The 25,034-nt window shown below is 51.9% G+C and overlaps 1 protein-coding gene across 4 annotated transcripts in view; it reads right to left on the bottom strand.

The window, feature by feature from the left end:
- SORL1 (sortilin related receptor 1) overlaps positions 1–24,655 on the bottom strand; it is a 147,168-nt gene extending 122,513 nt beyond the window's left edge. For 2 of the 4 annotated variants that reach the window (XM_064482157.1, XM_064482158.1), the window contains exons 1-3: positions 24,308–24,655; positions 8,704–8,820; positions 2,239–2,364 (exon numbers count right to left, since the gene is read on the bottom strand). In XM_064482157.1, the coding sequence (XP_064338227.1) occupies positions 2,239–2,364; positions 8,704–8,820; positions 24,308–24,583 (519 nt within the window). In that variant the 5' untranslated portion in view covers positions 24,584–24,655. The remainder of the gene's footprint in view (positions 1–2,238; positions 2,365–8,703; positions 8,821–24,307) is intronic. The other 2 variants (XM_064482159.1, XM_010990118.3) reach the window with 2 other exon arrangements.
- Between the last annotated feature and the right edge of the window lie 379 nt (positions 24,656–25,034).

Here is a 25,034-nt window from a genome sequence, read left to right as displayed (position 1 = left end):
TGCTCACAGTCATTTCAACCTCTCAATAGCCCTCCTGGGCAGCCACCCTGACATTTCCACACGGGCAATTTGCTGGGGCCCAGCACCCTGGGGAGGGGGGCAAAGCACTCTCTCGGGAAGCAGTAGGTCTGGTGGGGCAATCTGCCTTCCAAGGGACAAAGGTAAAAGTAACCAAAGTCTTCAGCCCAGTAAGAGTCACTTCCTTCCTGAGAAGTCTCGGGACGGGTCGCAGCCAACTCTGGGGAATACAAACCCGACCTCACTCAGCCTGCCCCAGGCCGTAGGTCCAGCTGGCACCAAGTTCTCCAGGAAGGCAGCCCCCCATATCCTCCCACCAACTCCAAGACATCCCCAAAATCTAAGGAGCCCTCTTCTTCAAGGTGACAACACTGAGGCCTGCCACGCCAGTCACACCTGCATCCCCTGGGGCTCCATCCCTGGTTCTCCTTCCTTCCTGCCCCAACACCCTGGCCCCTGCCCTGCTCCTCCTCCTGCTCCAAAACCCCATCTCCTCTCCCTGCACTAATTCCTCACCACCTCTGCAAACCCGTAACAGCATCTTTCCTGTCTCTGACTCTTCCGACAAGTGGGCTTGGCAGCTGCTCACCCCAAGCCACGACCAGCAGGAAGGGAGACAGAGGCTGCTTACAGACATCTGTGCCTGGCGGTCGGAGGTGAGCTGGGGACAAGGATGGGGCTGAAAAGGAGATTCTAGATGACAACGGGCGTTTCAAGGCTACAACTTCAGCAAGAGTGAACTTCGGGGCAACGTGTAGTAATCAGAATAACAATCATGGATAGGTATATCCGGACAAAGGGACAATTCAAAGTGCTGCGTGATTCCTGGCTGGGGTGGGGGGGTGGGGTTAGGGGCAGGGCATACAGATGGGTCCACACGAGATGCAGCACAGCCAGGGAGCTGCACCCTGGGTCGGTACCAGGCCTGCCTGGCCCCAGGCCGGCAGGGGAGGGCCGGGGCACAGAGGGCCTGCCCTCCTGACTGCAGCACCAATTCCCTCCAGCCCCTTTTCGGTGCTTTTCTTCACCAAGGGAAAAGCTGTCCTGTCACCGGGGAGTCAGGTTAGAGGGGAATCTGTCCTAACTGCCCCTCCACTTTGAGACCGTCAGGCCAGACTGATATTAACCAGCGGGTACCAGCAATGCTATTTTAGTTGTTAAAAAAAATAATAAACATGCTTCTCTTAGTAAATGGCCTTGAAAGCTATGAATGCCCCACCCAAAGCCGCAGGGGCCTGGTCCCCTCCCCAACACCTGCCCACAATCCAGCAACTGAAAGGTTAATGGCCGGCTCAGCTCCCTCAGACCGGGTCTATTCTGATTGGTCAGTGCCATTCTGATGGCTAAATATTTTGAAGACAGCCCCTGCTAACAGACCACAGACCAAAGGCAACCTGAGAAGCCAGTGCTGGGTGGGGGGGACCTGGTCAGAGGACCCTGTGGATTTCACTCTCACTCCTTTCCGGATGAGCAAAGTCCAGCAGCTACCGTCCCTCCGAGAGCTTCTGCTGCTAAGGAGCTCATTTTTCAGCATCCTTAGAAGCAGCCATCCCATCCTGGAAGTGAGCTTAGGATTGCCAGAGTGGGGAAGAAAAGCGACCCAACCAGCAGGAAAGCCCTGGTTCCCGCACCCCCCTCTTCCTCCCTTGGGGCCCAGGGCAATCTCAAGCCCAGGTTTCCTCCAAATCAAACTGCCCAGGTTCTGATGCAGAAACAAAGCCCCAGGCCAGCCAGCTGGGAAAACAAATCAGGAGCCACAGCAGCAGGAGCTGCCACAATCTCTTCTCTATACCAGTCCAGGTCGGAGGGGGGCGCACACATGTGCACACACATGTGCGCACGCACTGGCGATGCCCGTGAAACCTAGAGTCTAGCAGTCACCCTAGAATGGGTGAGACTTCCATGCCAGTCCCAATGGACCTGGGTAACATTTTTGCCACCTATGAGTCAGGCAGTTTAGCTGGCGGTTGGCAGATTTTCTGTGCTTTAACCTGCCACTGTTTGTCTAGAAATCCTGCTTGGCCAGTACCTGACCCGCTTGATTATGCACGGTTCCACCCTGAGAATTACACTGTCACCAACTCCCAGGTGAGCAGAAAAGCAGTCCCTGGCCACCAGTCAGGCTGCAAAGATGCCTAAGCGCTCCATCCCCCATCTCCCTTTAGCGCAGCCATCTTCCCCAAATACAGCCCCGTGAGGGAACGACGGGGCCTCTCTTACACGCTTGTTGTCCGCAGGGCTGTGGTAGAACTGGGCGACCACAGCCTCACTGCTGTTTCCCACGCCAAAGTTGAACTTCTCGGAGATTTTCTTGAATGATCTTCCGTAGTCGTAAGACACGTACACCTAGGGTATGGAGGAAGGACAGAAGAAAAGAGCTGGTGAGAAACGTGGCAGAAAGATCGCCCCCTCTGTCTCCACATTCAGACATCCCCGCTGCATCCTGGACCTTCCCGGCAGGTCCATGATACCAGGAAATTGCAATTGGGAAGACAATCCCCCAGGGAGAAGCAAGCACCTCTGTATCTGTCCCCAAGCCCGTGGGGGCACTGCTGCCACTGCTACTGGGAATGCACGAGCCTCTTCTCTGAGGCCAAGATAACTCCCCGGATGGGGAGACACGGGGCCGGAAACCAGGAGAACCTCCTCACCACGGCCGGCATTAGTGCTTAACACATGACATCCAGAGGCAGAGAGAATGCGGTTGTCTGAGGGGAAGGGATCGGGGGTTTGTTTTGCCATCTGTTGAAATGTCTGCAAAAGGCAATCTAATTCCTCATCTCTCTACTGGAAAGTTCTGTTCTTACAGCATGCCAGAAGACTAAAAACAAAACAAAACAAAACAAAAAACACACCCTCAGGGTCTTCACGGGGTAGCCCCAGAGGCGAAACAGAGAGCAGCGCTAAGTGACCGAGCGTGCACAGGGCTTCCATGATGGGCACCGCATCCCTCCCCCAGCCCTCGGGTTGCCGGGTCTGTGCTATGGGAGGTTCCTCACATGGGAGAAGGGCAGCGGGGCCGGGCGGCTGCCAACAGTAGTTACTCCCCTCTTGCTTCCGGGTTTCCGGCTCCCCAGTAACCACGGTTATAAAACAGAAGAGTGACTCGCGCACTTGAGTGCTTGCCAGGTGCCGGAGACTGTCACCACCCTCTTCACATGCATGAGGCCCCGGGAGCCCTCCCCGCCACCCCACGTGGCAAACGCAATCATTAAAACTGTTTTACAGATAAGACAGCAGGGGCTGACGAGACGAGTTATGTGCCGAAGTAACAGAGAAGGTATATAATGGCATGGGATTCTGACCTCCACTCCCCACCTCCAAAGCCAGAAATCTGAAAGCCATCACACCTCAAAAACAGAACGGGAGAGTGGAACCCGTCTGAGATTTTGTCCCTAGATTTTACTCCCTATGAGATGGATATAATCGGGGGTTAAAAACGAGCCTGAGAGATTAACATAATACTAGTAATACTTAGAACTGGGGGAAGCAGTAAGAAAAAGGACAGGTGAGTCCCAAGAAGAATGGGAACTGAGGGACGAATCCCAGATGGTGTCCCGCCACCACTGACTCCACAGCAAACGTGGCTGGAGGGCCTCCCGTGAGCCAAGCACAGGGCGAGTCCCCAGACATACCAAGACACAGCCTCCCTCACAGCGGGCGTGTAGACATGTCAGCACTTACAAACGATGCCCCCGCGTGAACGACAAACCACTCCAGTTTGTGCAGAGAAAACTAAGAGCACACGCGGGCTGTTAATATTTATTAGATGTCGAGGTTGGAAGGGCGCAGAGCCTCTGCCAGGATCTGGGTCACTGTGGAAGAGCTGCTCCAAACACACACGCTTAGACACAGCACGTGCCCCTGACCAGCAGACACCCAGGAAGGGGCGGCCAAAAGAGCGGCGTCAGACACTCAGCAGGTGAGCGCTCACAAGCAGGTGAGGGGCAAAACGACCAGCGGTACTTCTCCCGTCCATCCTCCTGGCTGAGAAGGGACAGGAAGGGTCCTCGGTGATGCTCAGGAGTCCAGGATAGCATCTAATGGCTTCTCCAAGGGAGAACTCAGGCCCCTTCCAGCCCCAGCATCCCATAAACGGCTGATGTGCACTGAGTTACCGCCTCAGAGGCACAAGGGAGGTGACATGTTCGCATCAGGGCAGCATTTTCAGGGCACAATACTCTTGTCTGCATTCTTTCTCCTCATCTTTAAAAACCCTGTGTGAGTCTCTCCTTTGCCACCCCCCGTGTACCTGGAACATGGCAGGTGCTCGGTAAAGATTTCTGGAATGAATAAATGCCATTATAACCCACAGCGTGAGTAAATGAATGTGTTCCATGAATGAATAAAGAGAGCGAAATGGATGAATCGGTAAGTGACTGAGTGGATAACTGTTTCCACTTAAGAGAGAACAAAAAGACTCGGAGGAATGAATGGCCAGCCGGAGGCCACACGGCTAGACAGTGACAAAACCAGGCCGGGTCCTCCAGATCCAGGTCCAGCAGTCTTTCCACTCTTGCGAGGTAACCTCCCAGGGGGATGCTCTGTAACACACACGTGTGTTTCTCTGTTAAAGAGGAAGATCACACACCAGAGCTACAGGCCGGGCAGTGGAAGAGGCGCTGGACGGAGGGAGAAAACACCAACCTGGACAGAGCACAGAGCCTTTCCCAGATTCTGCACCACAGCTAAGCCCTCAGGGGTACAACAACCCTCCCGACCGAAAAGCTCTCCCTTAAAAGTCTTATCTGTGAGCAAAACCCACCTCTTTGGGTCTTGCACTAAATAGATGTAAAGAGTAGGCACGTGAGTGTCCAGCCTATGTCCAGGCTCCGATAATTGTTCACCAACCTTCTTTTCTTTCTCCGGGTTGAAGAATTCCAACACGGTATGTTTATCCTAGCCTCATCACTCTCATCTCGATTAACCCAGACCCAAGCCCCACAGGGCAAAGACAAGCTCAGGGCTGAGCACCGCCACCCAGTCTCCGCCACAGGGAAGAGCCCAGAAGGGGCCTCTGCCTGTGTCCAGATGAGTCCTGGTGGCCTGCAACGGCACCCCCCGTGGCACACTCTGGTTCGGGGTATCTCTTCCTCTTGCAGCACAAGGCTGCTCCCTCCCCTGCTGCCTGCAGCGAGCCCCACGTGCACTGGGGCAAACACCCCGACTGGCACATCTTGTGCTTCTATGGTTCGCTTTGCATCCAGATATAGGTTCCTACACTAATTAGTCCCCTCTGACCTCAAAAGGGCACTGCTCCCTGAAGAACCCAATAAAGAGGGAGTTCCTTTTTTTAATAGAAGTAGAGTTGATTTACAGTATGATATTAGCTTCAGGTGGACACCATAGAAATTCAGTATTTTTACCGATTATTCCCCATTTAAAGTCACTACAAAATAATGGATATATTTCCCTGTGCTGTACAATATATCCTTGCTGTTTATTTTATACAGAGCAGTTTGTATCTCTTAATCTCCTATCTGGTTTCTAAACTGCTGGAAGTTGCTAGTCAGATCTTCATCTTACCTATAAAGATGGTCCTTCGAAGTGAACGGCTTTAAATTATTTCCCCAGTAATTCAAAACCATATAATAATAATGAGGAGGCGGAGAGGGAGGCAGAGAGGGAGACGGGGAAGAGGAAGGGGAGGGAGAAAGGGGAAGCAGGGTCAAAGCGTCCAGAAAACATCTCTCTCCGCACCTGGTGCCGTTGTAAGTACTTTGCACCAGTGCTTCTCAAGCTGTAATATGCCTACAAATCACCCAGCAGGACACAGGTCAAAACACAGACTCTGATTCCGGAAGTCTGGGGTGAGATCTGAGATTCCGCATGTCTAACCAGCTCCCAGAGAATTCCCCACACTGCCGATCCACAGACAACCCTTTGGGGAGCAAGGTTTTACAAGGACTCTCTCACTGATGGATGAGAAAAACAAGAGGAAGTTAATGACTTGGCTCAAGGTCAAACTGCTCATGAACGATAGAGCCAGGCTTCAAACCCACACACTGACCTCAGAGCCAGGGCTCAGCTGGACACCAGCTCCCACAGGCTGCCAAGGTCTACAGCATTGGAAAGTAAGAACCCTGCTCCCCCGTCAGTTCTCGGGGGCACCGATCACACTGTCCCAGCCCTCTGAGTTACCTGGTTGACTCTGATCTTCTGGTGGCACCATCTCTGGACGGCTCTTTGGCCAACTATGTGCAACTGAGCACTTCGTAAAACACGTCAGGAGAGTGCAGAAATGAAGAGGTGGGAGGGTCAAGATACGTAACACCTACTGCTTCCTTTCCTCTACCAGCCTCATCACAGAGAAAGAGGGGTCCTGCAGGAGCCACGCATCCCAGAATCACACCAGCTGCAAATTCATCAGGACGTTATTTCTTTTTTTTTTTTTTTCCTGTTTCAGAGCAAACCTTCCGAGATTCCAGATCCAGATCCCTTTTTAACATACTGACGATGCGTGAGTTGGCCATTCTCCCAAATTCACACAGTCCCATATTTGTATAGGTTCTTCTCCTTCTGGGCTGCCGATGGGGCCTTAGGAACCAAGCTTCCAGTCTTCACAGAAAATTGAGATTGTCACTACTCCAGCACCACCTACTCCTGCCTCTGAGTCATAGTTTATTTTTGCATTCACTTTTCACATCAGAACACCTCAGTTTTATCGGCCAATTCTTTAATGGAGCTTGTGTGCAGATGGAGGAAACCTCTGCAGTTCCTATTTATTACCTCCAGGCGTGGAGTTTCCTTCCCACTTCATCTTCTCGCGTGCTTCATTCCAGAACAGCTCATCATGTCAATGTGCAATGAGTCCTTAGTAAGAATCACCCAACTACTTGGACAAAGAATGAAGTGTGCATAGACCAGCAGTATATGTAGGTGACCAGCCTTCCTGGTCTGTCCAGGATGGAGGAGGGTCCCAGGATGTGGGACTTTCAGTGCTAAAACCAATACGAGGAGGTCCCCCTGGCAACACTATACCCTCACACCCGAGCACGAGATCAGGTCTTGAGTCTCCTTTGCCCCAACCCTCCCACAGACATGCTGATCACTGAATGTCTCTGGGCCCCTGTTTGTCCGGCAAAACAGTAAAGAGATAGGTCTTCTACCTCTCTTGCCAAAAATACTATCTGAATGAAGAATGTTTAAAATGCATTTTAAAAAATATGCGTAGTTTACTGTACAGGAATCATACCATAACAAAGGTGTTAAATAAAATAAAGTGCATAAAAACTCTAAGTCAGATTTCTCAGCACGGCAGGGCAGAGAGCTGTCTCCTGGGCTCAAGAGGGATGCCACCAATAGGTGACAATGCTGAACACAGGGGCCCACAGACTCTCACAGGCCAATGGTCATCCACGCACTGCTGTGTTTGCAGACCCCGATCGCATGTATCCTTGGGCCAAAATCATTGCCCCAAACAAGCCTAGGCCGGCCCCGATCACTGGGTCCCCACCACCAGTGCTCAGCACCCACCCTGGGCAAAGTTGCACATCACTGTGGCCAGCCCTTTCTCTGCCCTCCCCATCTGCCCTCCCCCACCCCAGCTCAACCCCTGCGGCCCCCTCTGGTGACCCACTTCGGAGCACATTCAACCCCGACAGTGGACACACAGAGAGAGGGGCCTCACGGAGCCCAAACCCAGGCTCGAGAATTACAAGCATGTCCTTGAGGAGGATACAGTGGTGCCAGCAAATTCATCAGGAGCCCTCCTCCAGCTGGAGCGCAGCAGGACCGAAGCCCTGAGACATGGTGGTTTTCAGGCCACAGCTGCTCCTCTTGCCCACAGGAGAGGTCTGGAGCCGGGGCCACAGGCTTGGGACCCAAGGGCTAGCTCTGGCCTTCATCTCTGTCTTACTTGGCCCACACAGGGTTTGTAAAAACTATACATTAGCTGCCAATGGCTAAAACTCAGCAGTCTTCACATAAAAATCCAGACTTCTGAGTTCCTCTCGCAAAATCAGATCTAGCCACCCTGGGCCCTGTGTGGCAACCGGAGCTCAGAGTCACTCCCTTTCCCCAGAGTCTCTCTGACACTGAGACCAAGGAACCATCATCACATTCACATTAAGGTACAGGTGGATGTCTCTTGAACCGGTATCTCTATCAAAAGTGGGAAAATGACATTCTGTCTCCCACATACTTCAAGAAAAATGGGAGAGACCACCCTTCTTATCCTAAGAGGTAAAGAGTGGTGTAAACTTGGGGGTGTGCCCATCATCCACGGGGCCTCTAGCACAGAGTTTGTCACCCTTGGTCTAATGTCGTCAAAGCACCCAAACTATTAAACATCGCAAAAGGCTAACCGCGGAAATTAAGAATATGAGCAATTCAGATTTAAGGCCTCACCCAGCTGTCACGGTGAGAAGGAATCAGCACGTGGGAAAGATCAACCTGATTCCATTGGGCCCCACTGCCAACGAGCAGCCCTGCCCAGGAGGGCATCTGGCACGTTGCTGAGCAGCCGCAACAATCCACGTCACACCAGGTCACCTCACGACGTCTGCACAAGGATCTCTTTGCCGCACTGCCTGTACCACCCCATGTTCAGCAAATAAGGGATATATATGACTTTCTGGATTCCCCAATCCCCCAGTATTTTTTTTCTGGCACGATCACCCCGATGGGTGAGCGAAGGGCGTCCAGGCTGTGCACACGAATACCCAGACCAACACCAATACTTACATCACTGCTCCTGGGCCTCGCCAGCACCAGGCTGTCCCGGGCTAAGGCCACGATGACATCGCTCTTCTCTCCGGCCCAGTGTACCACCATCTGATTGTGGGAGTCATTCAGGCTAACCTGAAAGAGATCAAACCGCACAGGAATGAGGACCCCGATGAGTGACAGCCGTCGTTGTTCTAAAGCAAGACTCCCTCCCTCTGTCACTCAGAAAGGATGAAGGTGCTTCCTTGCACCTGGGGCACCAGGTCAGGGTGGCCTGCTTTCCCTGCCCCGCTGATTCCGCCAGACTCAACTTCCCCAAGAAGACACACCAGTCCTCTGCTATTTGGGATTAGCTGGGTTGCACAAAAAAAAAAAAAATCTTATTTATGGCTCTCACTGGCATAACCAATTACTTGGTTTATTTTCGTCCTTTGTGAAATCACCCTCTGGTTACTCTCATGCTTACTCTGCACGTGGGACATGCACTCGTCAGATCTGAAACCACATCACGGAAGCACCTTCCTCATTCAAAAAAAGGGACATAGGCCAGAAAGACCACACACTTTCAAACCTCTGTTCAAGCTGGTTCTCTCTGGCCTGCAGGTCATGTTGCTTACCCTGAGCCCGTCATGAGGAGGAACAAAACAAAAACACCAGCGTTAGTTAGTCAGTTTTGAAGTAACCCAAGTAAGGAAATATTTTCCAGGACGCCACAGAAATGACCTTTGGCTTATTGCAAACAGTAGTTCCCAGGCTTCTGGAACTTGTAAACCAGTAAAATGAAAGTAAATGAGGAGAGCCAGCGGAGGACTGTCGGCCACTTCTATTTCTCCACGTAAGGACATCAGCAAAACAGCCACCATGTCAGAGCTGGACTGGCCGTTCTCTAATCTGCGTCCCCCGTTTCCTGAGGACACAGCAGACTCTTGTGGGGCCCCGGCCCGGCCCTGTCCGGAGGCTGCATTTAGGGCTCCCGAGTCCCAGAGGAGAGCAGAGCCACGGGATGGGGGAGCCCACATCCCCGAGAAGGCCCTCCACTCGCTTGGAACTTCCCCTAATTGGGAGACACACGCACACCCCTGAGCTCCTGGAATTCACCTGTTACACTGTCACCCCTGCTAAGCCATAAGACCACCATCCATAATCACCGCCATTTTTCAAAGAAAGGACGTTTTAACCCCGGAGACTGAGGAAGGACAGACTCTCAGAATGAAGAACCGTTCCTGCCGAGAAGCTGCGCTGCGTGAAAACCTAACTCCATTACGCAGGTTTCCCATTTCACCCATCACTGCTGGACAGGTCCAGGGCCGGCACCTTGACCCACCTGGAGCCATTCGTTACACCCCCTCCGTGGGTGAAGGGCCAACTTATGACAGAAATTCCGAGAGATGGTCTTAACATTCACAATCAGAACAAGCCCCCCTCCAAAAAAAAACCTGGATTGTGAGCAACATCTGAGAGAAGCCTGTTCCACCAGCCCCTTCAACCTTGGCCGTCTCAGACACGTGGAGAAGACTGAGCTTCCAGACTTGGAGAGGCCTCTGCGTGATCCGACCTGCACATCCCCCCACCCCTTGGATGGATGCAGAAGACACGCCTGAGCCGGCATGCCCTTTGAGCTATCTTCCTATCAAGGCTCTGCAGCAGAAAACCCTCCCCCCCAACAGCTGCCTCCTCCTTTCCCTTCCTCGTCCCCGACCCCCCGCCTCCTTGAGATGCTCTCAGATGTCACAAGGGAGAAGGGAAACACCTGTGCCACAAACTTGGCTGACAGAACGACACAGGGGCTAATCCTTAACTCCTTTACTTTTGGGCCTCAAGCACCTGCATCTAATTTGATTCAGGCTCCAAGCTCTTTTGGAAGAATCTTTGAAATGACGCCTCTTTAAAGAAAAAGACCCTGGATTTTCTTTTTTTTTTTAGGAAAATATGTCATTTCAAAATGTTCCTTCTCATACCCAGAGATGTTAAGGCCGATCAAGCATCGACAGAGACGTGCAAATAAAAAAACAGAAGTCAGTAAATGATGCAGCCCAGGATGCTGCAAGGAGAAAGCAGGTGAGGCCGTCTCCCCTCCCCCCCCGCCCCCGCAGCCGCCTTCCTCCAGCCTTCCCTCCCCTCTCTCCCCTTCCAGGCCTCGCCTCTGGGAAGAATCTGGAAGCATCCAAGAATTAGCACAGGTGGCCCGGGAATTCAGGCTAACAGTCTTCTCCCTCCAAAACACCCAGGGGGGAATAAATAGCAAACATCAGTAAAGAACCTGGAATCCAGAAGGATCACTGAAGTCCTTCCGGGGTCTGGGATTTAAAAAAAAGCCCAGCAAGGCTGCACTAGGGCAACCTCAGAACAGCCCCTCCGGCAGGTTCACAATCCAGTAAGGCTCAGCACAGGTTACAAAGCCTTCAGTGATCAGAGTGGGAAAGAGATCTGAACACGACTTGCTGAAGCCTTTCTATTCAGAGGACGTGAGATTTATGGGGCCCCTTCAGCCAATCCTAAGAGAGGTGAAGGGGTGAGCGGGGCACAAAAGATGGCAGCAGAACTTCCAAGGGCCTTTCCACAAAGGAAGCCTGGAAGGCGAGCTCGGTGAAACACCTTTAAAAAAAAAAAAGATTTTATTAGATGTCCCTTTCATTCCTAAGAGCAGACTGTAAAAGGGCGGACCAGTGAGGAGGAAAAAAAGAAAAATCCCTGGCAAGAAATGGCTTGTCCAAGGGCCACCAGGCGACTCACACACACAGTTCAGCTCCTTCCCTTGGCTGGCAGTCAGCAAGGGCACCTCCTGGTCAGGGGAGTAACTCCCTGCAGAGCTGCCTGGTCCCCGCCCCGCCCCCCAGCCCGGCAGCCACGAAATCCGTGCACCAGGCAGGCTGGCAGGCTGTCACTTTTACTAAGGCGGAGACATCATCCTGCGCTCTGGCCTCACTTTCCTCCTCCGTCTCCCCTTGGTCTCCACCCCCGCCCCGTCCCCACCCCAGGGGAAAGATGAAGAAGTCAAAGCAGGCTCTCCAAGGAAAGTGGTAGGAAACCCGGGAGTCAGGGCAGCCCCCAGCAACGAAGAGCGCCCGCAGGGCCCTGCGCTAGACCCCCGCGCTTTGTGGGTGGTTTCCTTCGTTTGTGTCTTTTTCCATACCCGCCACCACCACTGCCACCGCCTCTCCCCGTGAGCCCCCTGCCCGTCACCAGCCCCCTCGTGCAGCTGCGAGCTCCCAGACCTCTTCTACCAGCCCTGCTCACGTGGGACCCACAGACCACCAAGGCGAGAAGGGGTGGGCACACACAGACCCAGAAGACGCTGGTCTGGGAGCGAGTGGGAGGGGGTGGGAGGGTGGCTTTTCCAGAACATAACCTTGATGTGCAGTCAGTTGTAACTACAACCCCGGGGCGTGAACAACCTTCCCTCTCCCATCTCCAGCTCACGGGGCGTAGCTGGAGCTTGATAAATGAGACACAATTAATTGGAGCTGTAAAAAGCAGCAGGGAGGGGGGCCCACCGCCTCCCCACGGAAGGCAAACAGAAAAATCATATGCTACAGAAGCCCCTGCACACAGAAACTGCATCACAAAGAACAAACAGCAACTGGGGCGCAAGTAGGGTGGGGGGCAGGTCGTTAAGGGTCAAGATAGCCCCCTAGAAGTCACCTGGTCCAGGGGTCCCAAACTCAGCTGACATTCAGAGTCCCCAGGGAGACCCCACCCTGCTGATTCAGACCCCTCTGACTAGAGGCAGGAATTGGCATCTTTTAAGACACACCCCTGGTGTCTTTAATGCAGCTTCTTGGGGAACGATGGATCTAGTTCACTCCCCTTCCTGCCAGCAGACCCTGGGGCTTAAATGGCAGTGGATAAGAAAGCTCATTCTTTCCGTGGGCAGTTTGTCTTTGGGTATCTTCAGCAGCTGTTAAAACTCTAAGATCTACTGATATATGCCACAATGTAGACAAACCTCAAAAATACTACGTTAAGTGACGGAAGCCAGACACAGAAGGTCACCTATTACATGGTTCCATGTATATGAAATATCCAGAACAGGAACATCCAGAGAGTCAGAAAGCAGACTCGTGGCTGCCAGGGGCTGGGGGAGGCGGGGAGTAGGCAGTTAATGGGTAAGAGGTTTTATTTTGGAGTGATGAAAAGCGTTTGGAGCTAGACAGAGGTGGTGGTTACACAACACTGCGAGTGTACTAAATGCCACTGAACTGAACTGCTCACTTGACAATGGCTAACCTCATGTTCTGTGAATTTCATCTCAATTTTTTTTGAAAGCCTCTACCTACGACCTGTGAAGGGCACAGTACTTCTCAAGGGCTGATCCAATACCGAAGAGCTCCCACTCTTAAGAAGCTCTTCTTTCCTCTCATCTCGATCCTTCCTGCTACCAAAATACGCAGCTAGAATGAGTCACAGAGGAGGCAGGCTGAGGAGTGGGTCTCTGGCCAAAGCGATCCTTCAAAGTGCTGTCAGCAGTATCTGCAGGGCCAAGGCATCCCCGCAGGTCCCTGGCTGGAGAAATGGCCACAGGCTTGGGGCTGGCGTCCACTCACCAGCCCAGACGGGCACACCTGGGTCCACGTCACCCATGTTGTCTCAGTCTCCTGGCAGGCCCTGGCGTTCCAAGGAGTTTACGTGATTTGCCTCATTATTCAGGGACGGGGACGAAGCTGCTGCCACCCGAGCCCTAAGCTCTGGGTTGTTATAAATAGGAGGGCAAATAAATAGTTTGTTGTGTGAAAGTCCCAACAGCCTGTGCACCAGCCCACTGGGGGCTGGGTACCCTTTGGGGCTCTGTTCTGACTTCACACCTGCCAAGAGTACACAGCACCTCTAGGGGAAATCAGTGTGGCAGATCTGACCAGCAAACAAGGAATTTACAATAAAATCCACCAAAATCTGTATCGTCACTGAGTCATTCAGGAAGATGGGGTCCCTTAATGGAACGGGTCGCACTCTGTCTCCCGTCATCTCTTCTGCCATTACCTCTTCCAAATCGGTCAGACCTGAAGATCAGGATGTCCCAAACACCCATAGCCTGAATCCTCACTGCTCCTCAAGCTTCCTTCCAGAATGCAGGATGAGGCGGACAAGTAAGCCAGTCTGGTTCACTCCTTTGCCTCACTAGCAATGAAATACAGAGAGGCATTTTTAAAATTCTACAGCGAAAGAGAAAACAAATATCCTGTCCTTCAACTGCCAGGACAGAAGCCGCTGCTGAATCCTCAGGACTCCGGGACGGGCCCGAGGAAGCCAAAGACGGACTCCTGGGGGTCCAAGAATAATAAGGTTCTCAAATCATCTGTGTGCACGACCTAAATGCTGGTTATGCAAATCGCCCCGGCCTGTCCCTTTTCAAGACTGTGTTCCCACTATATTTAGTAAGCTTATTCTCCTCCCCAGACGCTCCTCCACCCCAGAAGGAGAGCCAAAATCTAGTTTACGAGCTCCCTGTAGACAGGCCCCTGTTCTGGACGCTCCGCTCACTCACTTGACTGTTGTCAACAACGCTTCACTTCGCCCTCAGAACCCGTTAACTACATCGCTGATAAATGCAGGCAGCCCATTTTACAGATGAGGAAACAAAGCGAGAATGACCTGGGGCTTAAAAACTCAGCATTTCACTATCATCTCCTTAACTGGAGTCACGAGCTCTCTTTAGATGTATGTATTTGCCTCTTCCTGACTTGCAATATCCGTTCAGAGACTTTATTTCTGAGTGACCTTTGGCATGCAAATCTGTCCGCCATTGACCTCTATCTGCCACCCCGTCCTGGTGACCCCCACTCTGTCAGTCAGCAAACGGCAGGCTTTGCTGTTCCGCAAGGGCTCCCTATTAGAAAGAACCTGTGAAAAATCTGTCGTGAAAATAATCACCCTGTAGTGTACCAGTTGGGAAGCAAGAAAATATCAGGGCCAGAAGGAAGCGTCCGCATCTTGCAGATGAGGTTAAGCCCAAGGAATGATCTAGAGGTGGTGTTTCCATACCGCCTTAAAACCCAGGGCCCCAGAGCGGGGTGCACAGCACGGAGCACAGCAAGCCCCTTGCCAGCACCTTCCCCTGCTGACACCCTGAACCAGGAGCAGCCTTAGACAAGGATTCACCTCTGGACCCAAAGCTATTCCTGTGAGCTCTCGAGGATGGTTCCAGAACTTCCACTTTCCCCGAACCTCCACTCTGACTCTGCAGCTTCACTGCACACAGCGCCGCCACCCCCCACCTCACTCGTGCAGTAACTATTTACTGAGCACTCACTACACTCCAGATGCCACACTAGTTGTTACGAAAACAGCAGGCCTCCAGGTCCTGCCTTGTGGCTCTTAGATTGGCAGGGGAAGCAAACATTAAACAATTAATTCCACGAATAATGCTTACAGTTGTTAAATGGGGGCGGGGGGTACATAACCAAGTACAGGACTGCCTTGAAGACGTGACCCCCCCAGTGGGTACTATAAGGCTGAAGAGGGAGGAGTCTGGGCAAAGCGGATGGAGAACAGAGAAGACAGATGCAGAGGAAGAACAGGGTGAAAGCCAGGAGCGGGGAGGGACCCGCGACTTGAGGAATTTTGTTAATGGAAAACCAGTGTATCAACAACAAGGACCTACTGTATAGCACAGGGAACTAACTATATTCAATATCTTGTAATAACCTACAACGGAAAAGAATCTGAAAAAGAATATATATATATAAATGAATCACTTTGCTGTACACCTGAAACTAACACAACATTGTAAATCAACTCTACTTCAATTAAAAAAAAAAAACTGGTGTGGACAGGAGAGCCAAGGGAAGGGCAGAATTATATATGAGATCTCAAGGTTTTGAAGGAGGAACAAAAGAGATCATGGCCACCGGACCCTTGGCTGAGTGCAGAACTTTCACTGGACTATTTACAAGAGTCAAAGGTGTCACCGTGAATTTGAGGCAAGTCAGAGGCTTGGTCTCGAGGCTTTCCCAGCTGCACAATTTTGGGTACCTCCCTTCACCTTTCTGAGCCTCAAGATGCTCATCTGTGAGATGAGAGTAATAAGCCTTAGCTTGCCAATTTCACTGGACCATGATGAGCATCAAATGAGATGTTATCCATGAATATATTTCAGAAACTCCGAAACACTAAAGCATTATTTCCCCCTTGTCAGCGGTAGCATCTTTATACCAACATAAACGGTTCTTCACAACAAGGCTGTACATGAAAAAATTACCACGAGCATCAACAGGACTGGAACCCTGAGGCCCGAGTGCAGGGAAGAGACACGGCCTGTCCGGGTCCAGCTCAGAAGGCAGTCACAGCCAAACCCAGCGCACAGGCAGCCTTCCCCTGGCTCCACACCTGAGCTGGAATCTGGGGAAACCCAACCTCCGGTTCCAACGCAGAGGTGGCACGGATTTCTAGCACTTTCCTGGCCTCATGGGGAAAGCATTTATATTGCATCCCACAACCAAATGCCTCCAGGCCTCACCTTACCAGTGGCTTCTCTGCCGCACTTTGAGGGGAGCTTGTGGGCAGGAAAGAGCTCATCAAACCCAAGAGCATGGCTGGCCACTCAGCGAGATGCCTCTGCTCCCCGAAGGGCAGGCGGACGCTCCTCAGACACCCCCCGCTAGCTTAACTCCCCCAACCCGGTGATGCCAGCTCTTTCACTGCCATCCAGCTCTCCACATCCCCGCCTTGGCCCTTCTCTGAAGATGTGAGGCCTCGTCTCCGCAGTAACCCCTGCATCACCTCCAGCAGCAGCACGCCTCGCCAGCTTCAGCAAACCACGTGCACCCGTTCACTGCAGGATTTTTTTTTTTTTTTAAAAACTACTCAGTGAGAAAACTTCAGGGAACTAAATATACACAGATGAGGTAAGTTATCAGGACACAATCTCATGTTAACTCAATTAATTGAGCACAGGTTTAAAATATTTCAAGTCTCTTCCAAACACTCCCCCAGTTTCACGGGCCACTCACCCTGCTCCATTCGGGGTCCCCACTCCCCGCCATCAGCAGCTTCCTCTGCTGGGATCCTGGGGCAGGCCAGCGTGAGTCTGCCTCTCCTGGTCCCTGGGGAAGACCCAAAGGGGTCTTGCATGTATCCTCCGGGCTAACAGAGAAACAGGGTCCTTTACTATCTGGCCCTCTCCCACACGTATGGCTCATCTCAGAGGCACCCACTTGAGGCTTCCCGGTGACAGTCCCTAAGCTAGCCTCTCTCCCAAGGTCGGTTTTAACCTTGGCCCTCCAAGCTCCATCAGCTAGTCCCAGCTTTGCCCAATTTCTTTGGGCTACAGAGGCTTCCCGGAAGTGAAAATTTTCATCACGACATTGGCCGTCTGCGCACAGCCGAGTCCAAAGCTCCCCAACCCCTCAAAATAGAAGGGATCTCACCTCAGTACCAACTAACATATTAAAATCCCAATTCAGGACTCAACTCATTGGCTCCAACCCTTTTATTTTATTTAAGAATCACCCTCTTTAACCCAGTTATTTGCAGGCAGAGGGTTTCTATTCAACAGACTTCTAAAGAAAAGAAGCAATATCAGTTACCTTCTTCATTTAAAAAACAAAAACAAAAACAAATGGGGAGGGGAATAACCCCACACCGGCCCTTCCACAGCACAAAACACGAATGATACATCTTTTTATTGCCCTTGTCTGCCACTCCGATTGGGGACATAATCACATCAGCCTGCCTTTCTGAGAATCCGTAGCTGTGTTTTTAATCTAATTCAGGAGACTGGAGATAAATCATGGTGAAGGGTCCGGATTTCCCGAGCCAAGCCTGCGGCAGCAGCAAGAACCATGGCACGCGGACTCGGAGGGCCGGCAGGGAAGGCAGGGAAGGGGGGCACGCGTCGTGATGAAGGCCACCCGCCCGCGCTGTCTGTCTTCATGCCCGCTTGCGGGCCGCAGGGACGGAAGACACACTGGGCTCCGCAGAGGTGAGATGCACAGGAAGCCGAGGGCGGGGTGGGGAGATGGCCCCACCGTCAAGGCAGCGGTTACAGCTATCGCGGCTGAACAGACGCGCGGGGTCTGCACAGCACCTCGGCCAAGTGGGCCGTCTGCGCACGGCCACGTCCAAAGTCAAGGCCCTGAGGTCGGCCTTCAGCGCCCAAGCCCCAGATAGGAGGAGGCAACTGTGCAGTGGCAGCGCTAAGATGCACATGCCACCCCCGCCCCCACCCCCGCCCCCGCCAGCTCCCCGCCCAAGCATCCCTACCCAGGAAAGAAAAGGCCACCAGCTCCAGACACACAACCCTCCAGACACTCAATCCAGCTGTCAGCTGCCGCCCAAACCTGACATTCAGACGCAGCCCTCGACTCTCGCCTTCCCTCCCGTTTGTGGTGGAAACAAAGGCTGGCCTTGCTGTGGTTACAGCTTCTCTCCTGGGTGAAGCAGCCGTTGCCACCACTGGGAAAGGGAGGCCTCTGGTAACCTTAAAGCTAGGCCGTCCAAAGGCCATAAGTGGCCATTTAAACTTCAATTTAACTTGGCGGGGAAGGATATAGCTCAAGTGGTAGAACACATGCTTAGCATGCACAAGGCCCTGGGTTCAATCCCCAGGACCTCCTCTAAAAATAAATAAACAAACAAACAAACCTAATTACCTCCCCCCCCAAAAAAAAATCTTAAAAATAAACTTAAATTTAACTTGATTAAAATTCAATGAAAGGAAATAAATTCTTTGGTCATATCAGCCACAATTCAAGTGCTCAGCCACCATATATGGCTGGCAGACACACCGGCCAGCACAGGGACCAAGTATTTCGGTCATCATCCAGCCATCAGAGAGGAGACCTGTCATGAGGCCAAGAGATAGGCTCTTCTGGCTCCTGGCTGGCAGTAGTTACCTCTATTATACCATTATTATTAAAAGTCACTCAGTGAGTAACAGAATTTTGTAATTATTTTTAACTCCCTATAGCAGTCGTGACTGTTACGAAGTCCTATTTTTATGGAACCCACCCCAAAATGCACGAAGCAGGCCTCATGTTAAAAAAAAAAACTGAGGGTCTCACAATAACATAGTACGAAACCCAAATCCTGATCAGCAGCCCACCTGCCTTCTCTGATTTATAGCACCATCAGCCACCTCAACGCTAGAAGGCTGTCCATGCCACTTCTTCGGAGGCCCAAGGTTCACAGGTCGATAAACCAATAAATTAGGTCGAAATTAACTGCGGCTCGTTTTAAATGGAGGGGAATTGATTTCGGCATCTCTGTGGCTGGACTGAATATGCCACGTTCCCGATGGATTCTGGCACACCTAGCGAACACAACAGGATGGTTCCAGGCTCAACAAAGACAAGGCCTTGGCCCTGCAGCCCAGACTGCTTTCGGCAAAACACAAATCCCGCCAGAAATGAAACCAAAATACAGAGAGTCCTCCTCTGCTTTCCATCCCACCTGAACCTTAAAAAAATGGAGGAAAGGTTAATATCAGACCTCAGCTTTAATACGTTTCTACGCGGTCAACTCTCAAACGCTCTGCATCTGAATTACTGTCAAAAATTCTAAACTCCAAACTGGCTTTCCCTGGCACGTTTTTGCCAGCCATTTTGCATATCAGCTGCACAAAGAATGCAAACTCATTTTCATATTCACCTAAGGAAAATTTAATTAGGAAGGTATGCAGATGCTTAAAAGAAAAGACTAAATAAATACATAACAAAGGCAAACAGTTTATTTTTTGGATCAGCTGCTCCCCAGATTATCTGCATGCTCCTGGGTCTGTGCTGTTACAGGGGACGGTACGAGGCTGGCTGTATCTACCCATGGCCCTGGGATTAAACAATGACAATACAAAGATGGCTGTCATCTCTAAGGAGGAACAGACCAAAATATGATGATGAAATGTTCCTACAACATCCATCTTTTGCTCTGGGATGTTAGTTGCTGTTAGAATCTGCCTCCTGGATCCCAGGTCTCAAAGCAATTTGTTAAGCATACTATTAACTCCATTTTACAGAATATAAAGAAAACAGTCTGGAAAAGAACATGAGTTAAAACCAAGATCCACCATCTCTATATTCTGACGTTCTCACAAACCTGGGCCAGATATCGCCAGGGAACTGCCCTCCAGCATCTTCCCAAGTTACAAGAAGGCTACACGCTACCGCTCTCCTGCAGGAACCCTCCAAGTGGAACACTATTTTCCCCTGGCCTGGAGGAAAAGTAACACTATTTTATACGACAACACTTTGGGTAACTCCCTTCCTACCGACAGTCTTAAGGCCATAAATATATTTTGGAGCTTGGCTTAATTTCATTATTCATGGGGCTATGGATAACAGAAAGCCACCGATATTTCGAGTTTCAAATTTTATGTCCCTACATGTTACATACGTATAGAATGTTTTTGGAAGGACATACAAAAAACTGATGACCGTAGTTTTCAATGAGGAAGGGACACTGGGTGAATGGGGACACAAGTGAGGGAGGGAAATTTACCTCTCACTGCATACTCTTGTGTACAATTGTTTTGTAAACATGTATTACCTACTGAAAGCTAAATAAACGGATTGGATGTCTTTTTATTTCATCCCTTTCAGTCTCTCCATCTCCTCACTCCTCTTCCCTGTCCCCTTTTCCTCCCATTCCTTCAACCTTTTGAAGCCTCCACCCACTATGCCCCAAGACCTGCAAGCTATTAAAGAACTAAACAGTGGCCAGAGACGGAGCCAAGAACTGTGTACAAGAACAGATGCCAAGTGGGACCAGGAAGTTTTTCAAGGTCACACCCTTTATCAAGCCAACCCAACATGCCAAACAACCCTTCATCTGCGTAGAAGGAGCCAACTTGAAACGGCAAATGCTTCGCCTTCTCGTCTTTTGGAAGCATACGGGTCAAACGTCCTAACTTCAGAGTCAACCAGCCAGTTATTTCCCAAGCAAGTGTATCGTCAAGAATCTACCCCAAAAAGATCTGAAGTTAAACAGTCTTCCGCCCCCAAAGCAGGCTCTTTGTCCTCCAACCCTTCTGCTGTAACAGACACTTTACTTTCAGTCTCAAATCAGGACACTGAATACTCCCTGGCCTCTAAAAAGCAGGAATTACGAAGAGAGAGCTCACTGGAAGGAAAACAAACCTGCAAATCCTGTTAGGCTTTGCGCTTCATTCCAGAGGATTTTTCCCCAAAACAATACCATTAGCAATACCATGACAGCCCTAAAAGGGAGCCTCCTGTACAATAGAATCCCAGCTCTTCATTCAAAATAAACCCCAGAATAGCACAGGATAATCAGGGCTCATTCCCACTCTCCGTTTGTGGGCTCACCACAGCCCTCCTTGTAAACACCTTTCCTGTCACTTGGAAGTCCTTCCCACCCTCCAGGCCTCTCTCCTTCCAGGTGGGCAGTCAGTCCACAAATAGTCATTAAGGGCCTCCCTAGTGCCAGGGACACAGAGAAGAGACTTGCTCTATGCCCTCAAGGAGCAAACTGGGAGACGAAATGGTTAAACAAGCAATTAGAACACAAGGCACGAAGTGCGGTACCCAAGCTCAGGAGAACCCTTCCCACCAGAGCCTGGGAATACTAAGACGTATTCCCTGGACGCTGAAGAACGGAACAGAGGTTTTCCAGGCAAAGACAGAGGTAGGGGAAGACTATCTGAGGCGGAGGAAAAAGCAGGTGGCACAGAGGCATGGGGCTGCCATAAAATCAGGAAGAAATTCAGTGCGACAGGAACTATGCAATCCCCCTCCTTGGACCTTTTAGAAGGAATGCAACTAAGCCTCGTTTACTCCACAGGTTAGCGGAGCCAGAGGAAAACCACTGACGTGGACTCCAGCAAAGGGCTCTTTCTCAGAAGCAAAAGTCCTCCTGCTCCCCTCCCTGAAGCTGGTGGCCTGAGCATCACCCCTAGGGCTTCAGCAGTCAGGCAGCTTCTGCTTCCAGCCCTAATCTGTTCTGCCAGGCATCCTCTTAACCTCGCTCAAAGGTCAGAGGGCAAGAAGCTGCAGAGTGGCCGAACCCACTGCCCCTTTATCACTCTGTCTCCCGTGCCCGCCCATATCTGCAACCCACTCACCCCCGCCCTGAAGAGTGGTGGCTGGTTTACTGTCCCTGTTTACTTGTCCCCTCCTGGTATAGTTTACATGCCTGTATGCTTGCATCTGTTTTATCTCCTCCTTTATGAAAGCAGGGATGAAAAAAATCCCCCCCTCATCTGCACCCCACCCCTATATAGAACCACACTGAATTCAAGCGATACTATGGAAAAAGTTGCAGTTCCTTACGTTTAAAAGTTAAAGGGCGAGGCTGGGGTGGAGTATGAAGGGGGAACTTGCTTAGGGCTGGAAGCAGAGTGGCCGTATAATTTATAAGCTGCATCCTGACACTTTTGAGAGTGAACACAGCACTTTTCATAACCAACAGGGACAACTTATAAACCAGGTCTGCCCCAGGGAAAACAGAGACAAATGGTCACCTTGCTAGAAAGATCATTCCAAATAAATGGGAGTCCCTTCAGAGCTCCAAGAGGGACAGGGCGAACCCCTTCAGTCCCTGGTTCCTGTGCCTGCTAGTCTGAAGGCTCCGCAGCAGATAGTGCTTGTGGCAGAAAGCCCAGAACCAGGAAGTCCCTCCTTCGGTCTAACTCAAATCCTTATAGAGTCAGGTTAGTCCCACTGTTATTAACCTCGGGGCAACCGAGAACAATGGCACAGGGAGGAAGCCTTAGAGAAGAAAAAACAGTGTCCCCATCCTTGGTAGGAATTCCTCATTAGGAGTTTAACAGCTAGTTGTCCATCCTTCCACAGAACCAAACTCAGTCTGGCTGGCTCAGAAATATAACAGGCGAGGGTTTTTTAGTCACTCTTGAGGAGAACACAGCTCATCTTTAACTAGCCCTAAACCCCTGGGAGCTCTCACAAACCAAACCCAAGGAAGAAATGGCACCTGTGTGCTTATTTTCACGACCAGGAAGCTCTTCCCGCAGCCCAAACTATAGCTTTGAGGGGAGCTGAGCTCTGGAAGGGATGTCTCCCACTGCTCCCCACTCCCAGTCCCCAGAAAGCTGACTCAAGCCCAGAGCAGAGCTGGGCTGACTGGGAAGAGTCAGTCAACAAGGGAGCCTCTCTTTTTCCCTCCACCACCCTCCATCAGGATGCTGTCATCCCAGTCCCGGGGAGGGCAAGGATCTTGCATCAAAACAAAAGAAGTTTCAGATGGGGGTGGGGAGGGGAACAAAGATCTAGACCCAGGAGGGAGCCACGAAGGCAGGCTCCAGCAGCCCATGCCCACCAGCAGACCCAAGCCCCCAGGCACAGACTTCTGCCCAGGGGCTGGTGGTGGATGGAAGTCAAAAGCTCCCACCTCCTCACTCCATCCCTATCCCCTTTCTTATCACATATGTTTTACTTTAGAAAGGAGTTACTTAAGTAGCACTGTGTAGAGGGGCTACTGTCTGATCACTCAAAGGTCACTGAGACAATGCAGACAAAAACTAAAGAGCCAGCAATCCTGCCCCACATGACCTTGGGCTGGTCTCTTCACCTTTTCCAGCTTTGGTTGCTTCATCAACAAAATGACACAGTAAGGTGAGGTGGTTTATAACGTTCTTCCTGGCTTAAAGGGTTGAACGTTTAACTCTGTATATTTCCTCAAGAAACGGCTAAAGGGAAAAAATCAGTGAAGAGACGCAGAACTCAGACTAATCTTTTCATGTCTACTTTAAAGGGAAGGTTTTGACTCTAGAGATTGTGTAATTTACCACCACCACTGGTTCCATTTTTCCCTCCCCCACCGACCTTCTCGTTTTTGCTGATGTCAATCTCAACCACAGGACTGGGCATCTCATGAGACAATAACTCAGTAAAATTAATTTTGCCAATGCTGATACTAACCCACAAACTCGGTTTGCAATGGCCAGCAGCAAGTCCAGGCATACAAGTGAAATTCATGTCACCTATGATCTAATAAACCCATTGCCTGGATAGAAATAAATCACCTGCTGAATAATAATGCCCACCAAATTCTCGCAGGCTTTCAAATCCCCAAGGGTCATGAAGGATATTCATGCCCAAAATAAAGTCAATATTTTGAATTGAAGAGGAAGGGAATAGATAGAACCTCACCCCCCCAACAAAAAAAAATTCTGCCCTTACACACACACACCCACACACACACACACAAACACACCCTCTCTTGCTTTGACTATTCCAAGAGTCAAGCTTTCAGGTTTGCCCACCTTAATTGTGGATTTAAAAAATGTTAAGTGTGGAAACCCCCTCCGCTTAGTGTTCTGGGTGAACGTACAGCAACTGCAGGAGGCTCGCCTCCGCTGCCAACTGATGCTACACTAAAGAAAGCCCGTTTTCTATCCACGCGTTAAATGAAGCTGCACCCCTCCGATACCTGCCGGAAACTCCAGAGGGGTGCACACACCCTGGGGAAACAGGCAGTGCACCCCGAGAGCGACCTGGAGTCCGTTTGCTAAAATTGACAGGAAAAAGGAAAGATCAAGGCAATTCAAATGCTGACGGTCGTACTCCTGCGAGAAGGGGAAAAACAAACGCCAGCCGGGAAGTCCCCAGCGGTGCCTGCACCTGGGAGGCGACTGCAAAGGATAGATGCGGGGGTGAAGCAGCGCAGGGAGAGGGGAGAGCCGGGGGAAGGCGGGGGGCCCCCGCTCGCTCACCTGTCCGTACACCTGGATGGGCTCGGGCTGCAGGGCAGCGCTCCGTCTCCTCCGGAGCCGCTTCTCGTCCGCCCCCCGGGGCGCCCCGCGCGCCCACCGCCGCAGTTCGCGCGGGTCGCCCCGCACCACGAGGAAGCCCCGGTCCTGGGGCCGGAGCGCGCGGCCGCCGGGCAGCGTCTGCGGCCAGACCTCGCCGACAGCCCCGGGCGGCAGCAGCGCGATCAGGGCGAAGAGGAAGGGGAGTCGCGAGTCCCTCCTGCTGCTCCGTGTCGCCATGTTCGGGCGAACGCGACCGCAGGTGGCGCCGCCGCCAGGAGAGAATGTGCAGCGCGAGGCCGGGACGCCGGCCGGGCCGGGGCCGCGCGCGCCGCTCCCGGGGCTCCAGGCCGCCCCGCTGCGCCCGCCGCCGCCGCCGCCGCCGCCGGGTCCCGCTCGGCTCGGCGCGGCGCCGTCACGTGTGAGGCTCGCCGCCGCGTCCGCTTCGCGCACTTTCTCCGCTGCGGCCCCTCCCCCGCGCGGGGATGGGGAAGTCAAGGCAGCGCGCGCGCGGCCCCCCGCCCGTCCGCCCTGCGGCAATCGGGAGTCGCCGGGGGCTCGCCGGTCCTCGCTGGAGTTCTCGCCTCTTCTGCCGGGTCACTTCCGAGGTCGTCCTAACCCGCGGCCCGTCTCCTTTCCTGGCTGCGCGGCCCCCTGTCCCGCCACACGACCACCTCCCCCGCCCCCCTGC

This window comes from Camelus dromedarius, chromosome 34, assembly GCF_036321535.1.
Source record: "Camelus dromedarius isolate mCamDro1 chromosome 34, mCamDro1.pat, whole genome shotgun sequence".
Taxonomy (NCBI): domain Eukaryota; kingdom Metazoa; phylum Chordata; class Mammalia; order Artiodactyla; family Camelidae; genus Camelus; species Camelus dromedarius.
The sequence above is the reverse complement of the archived record's forward strand: the minus strand, read 5'-3'. Positions and strand labels throughout refer to the sequence as shown.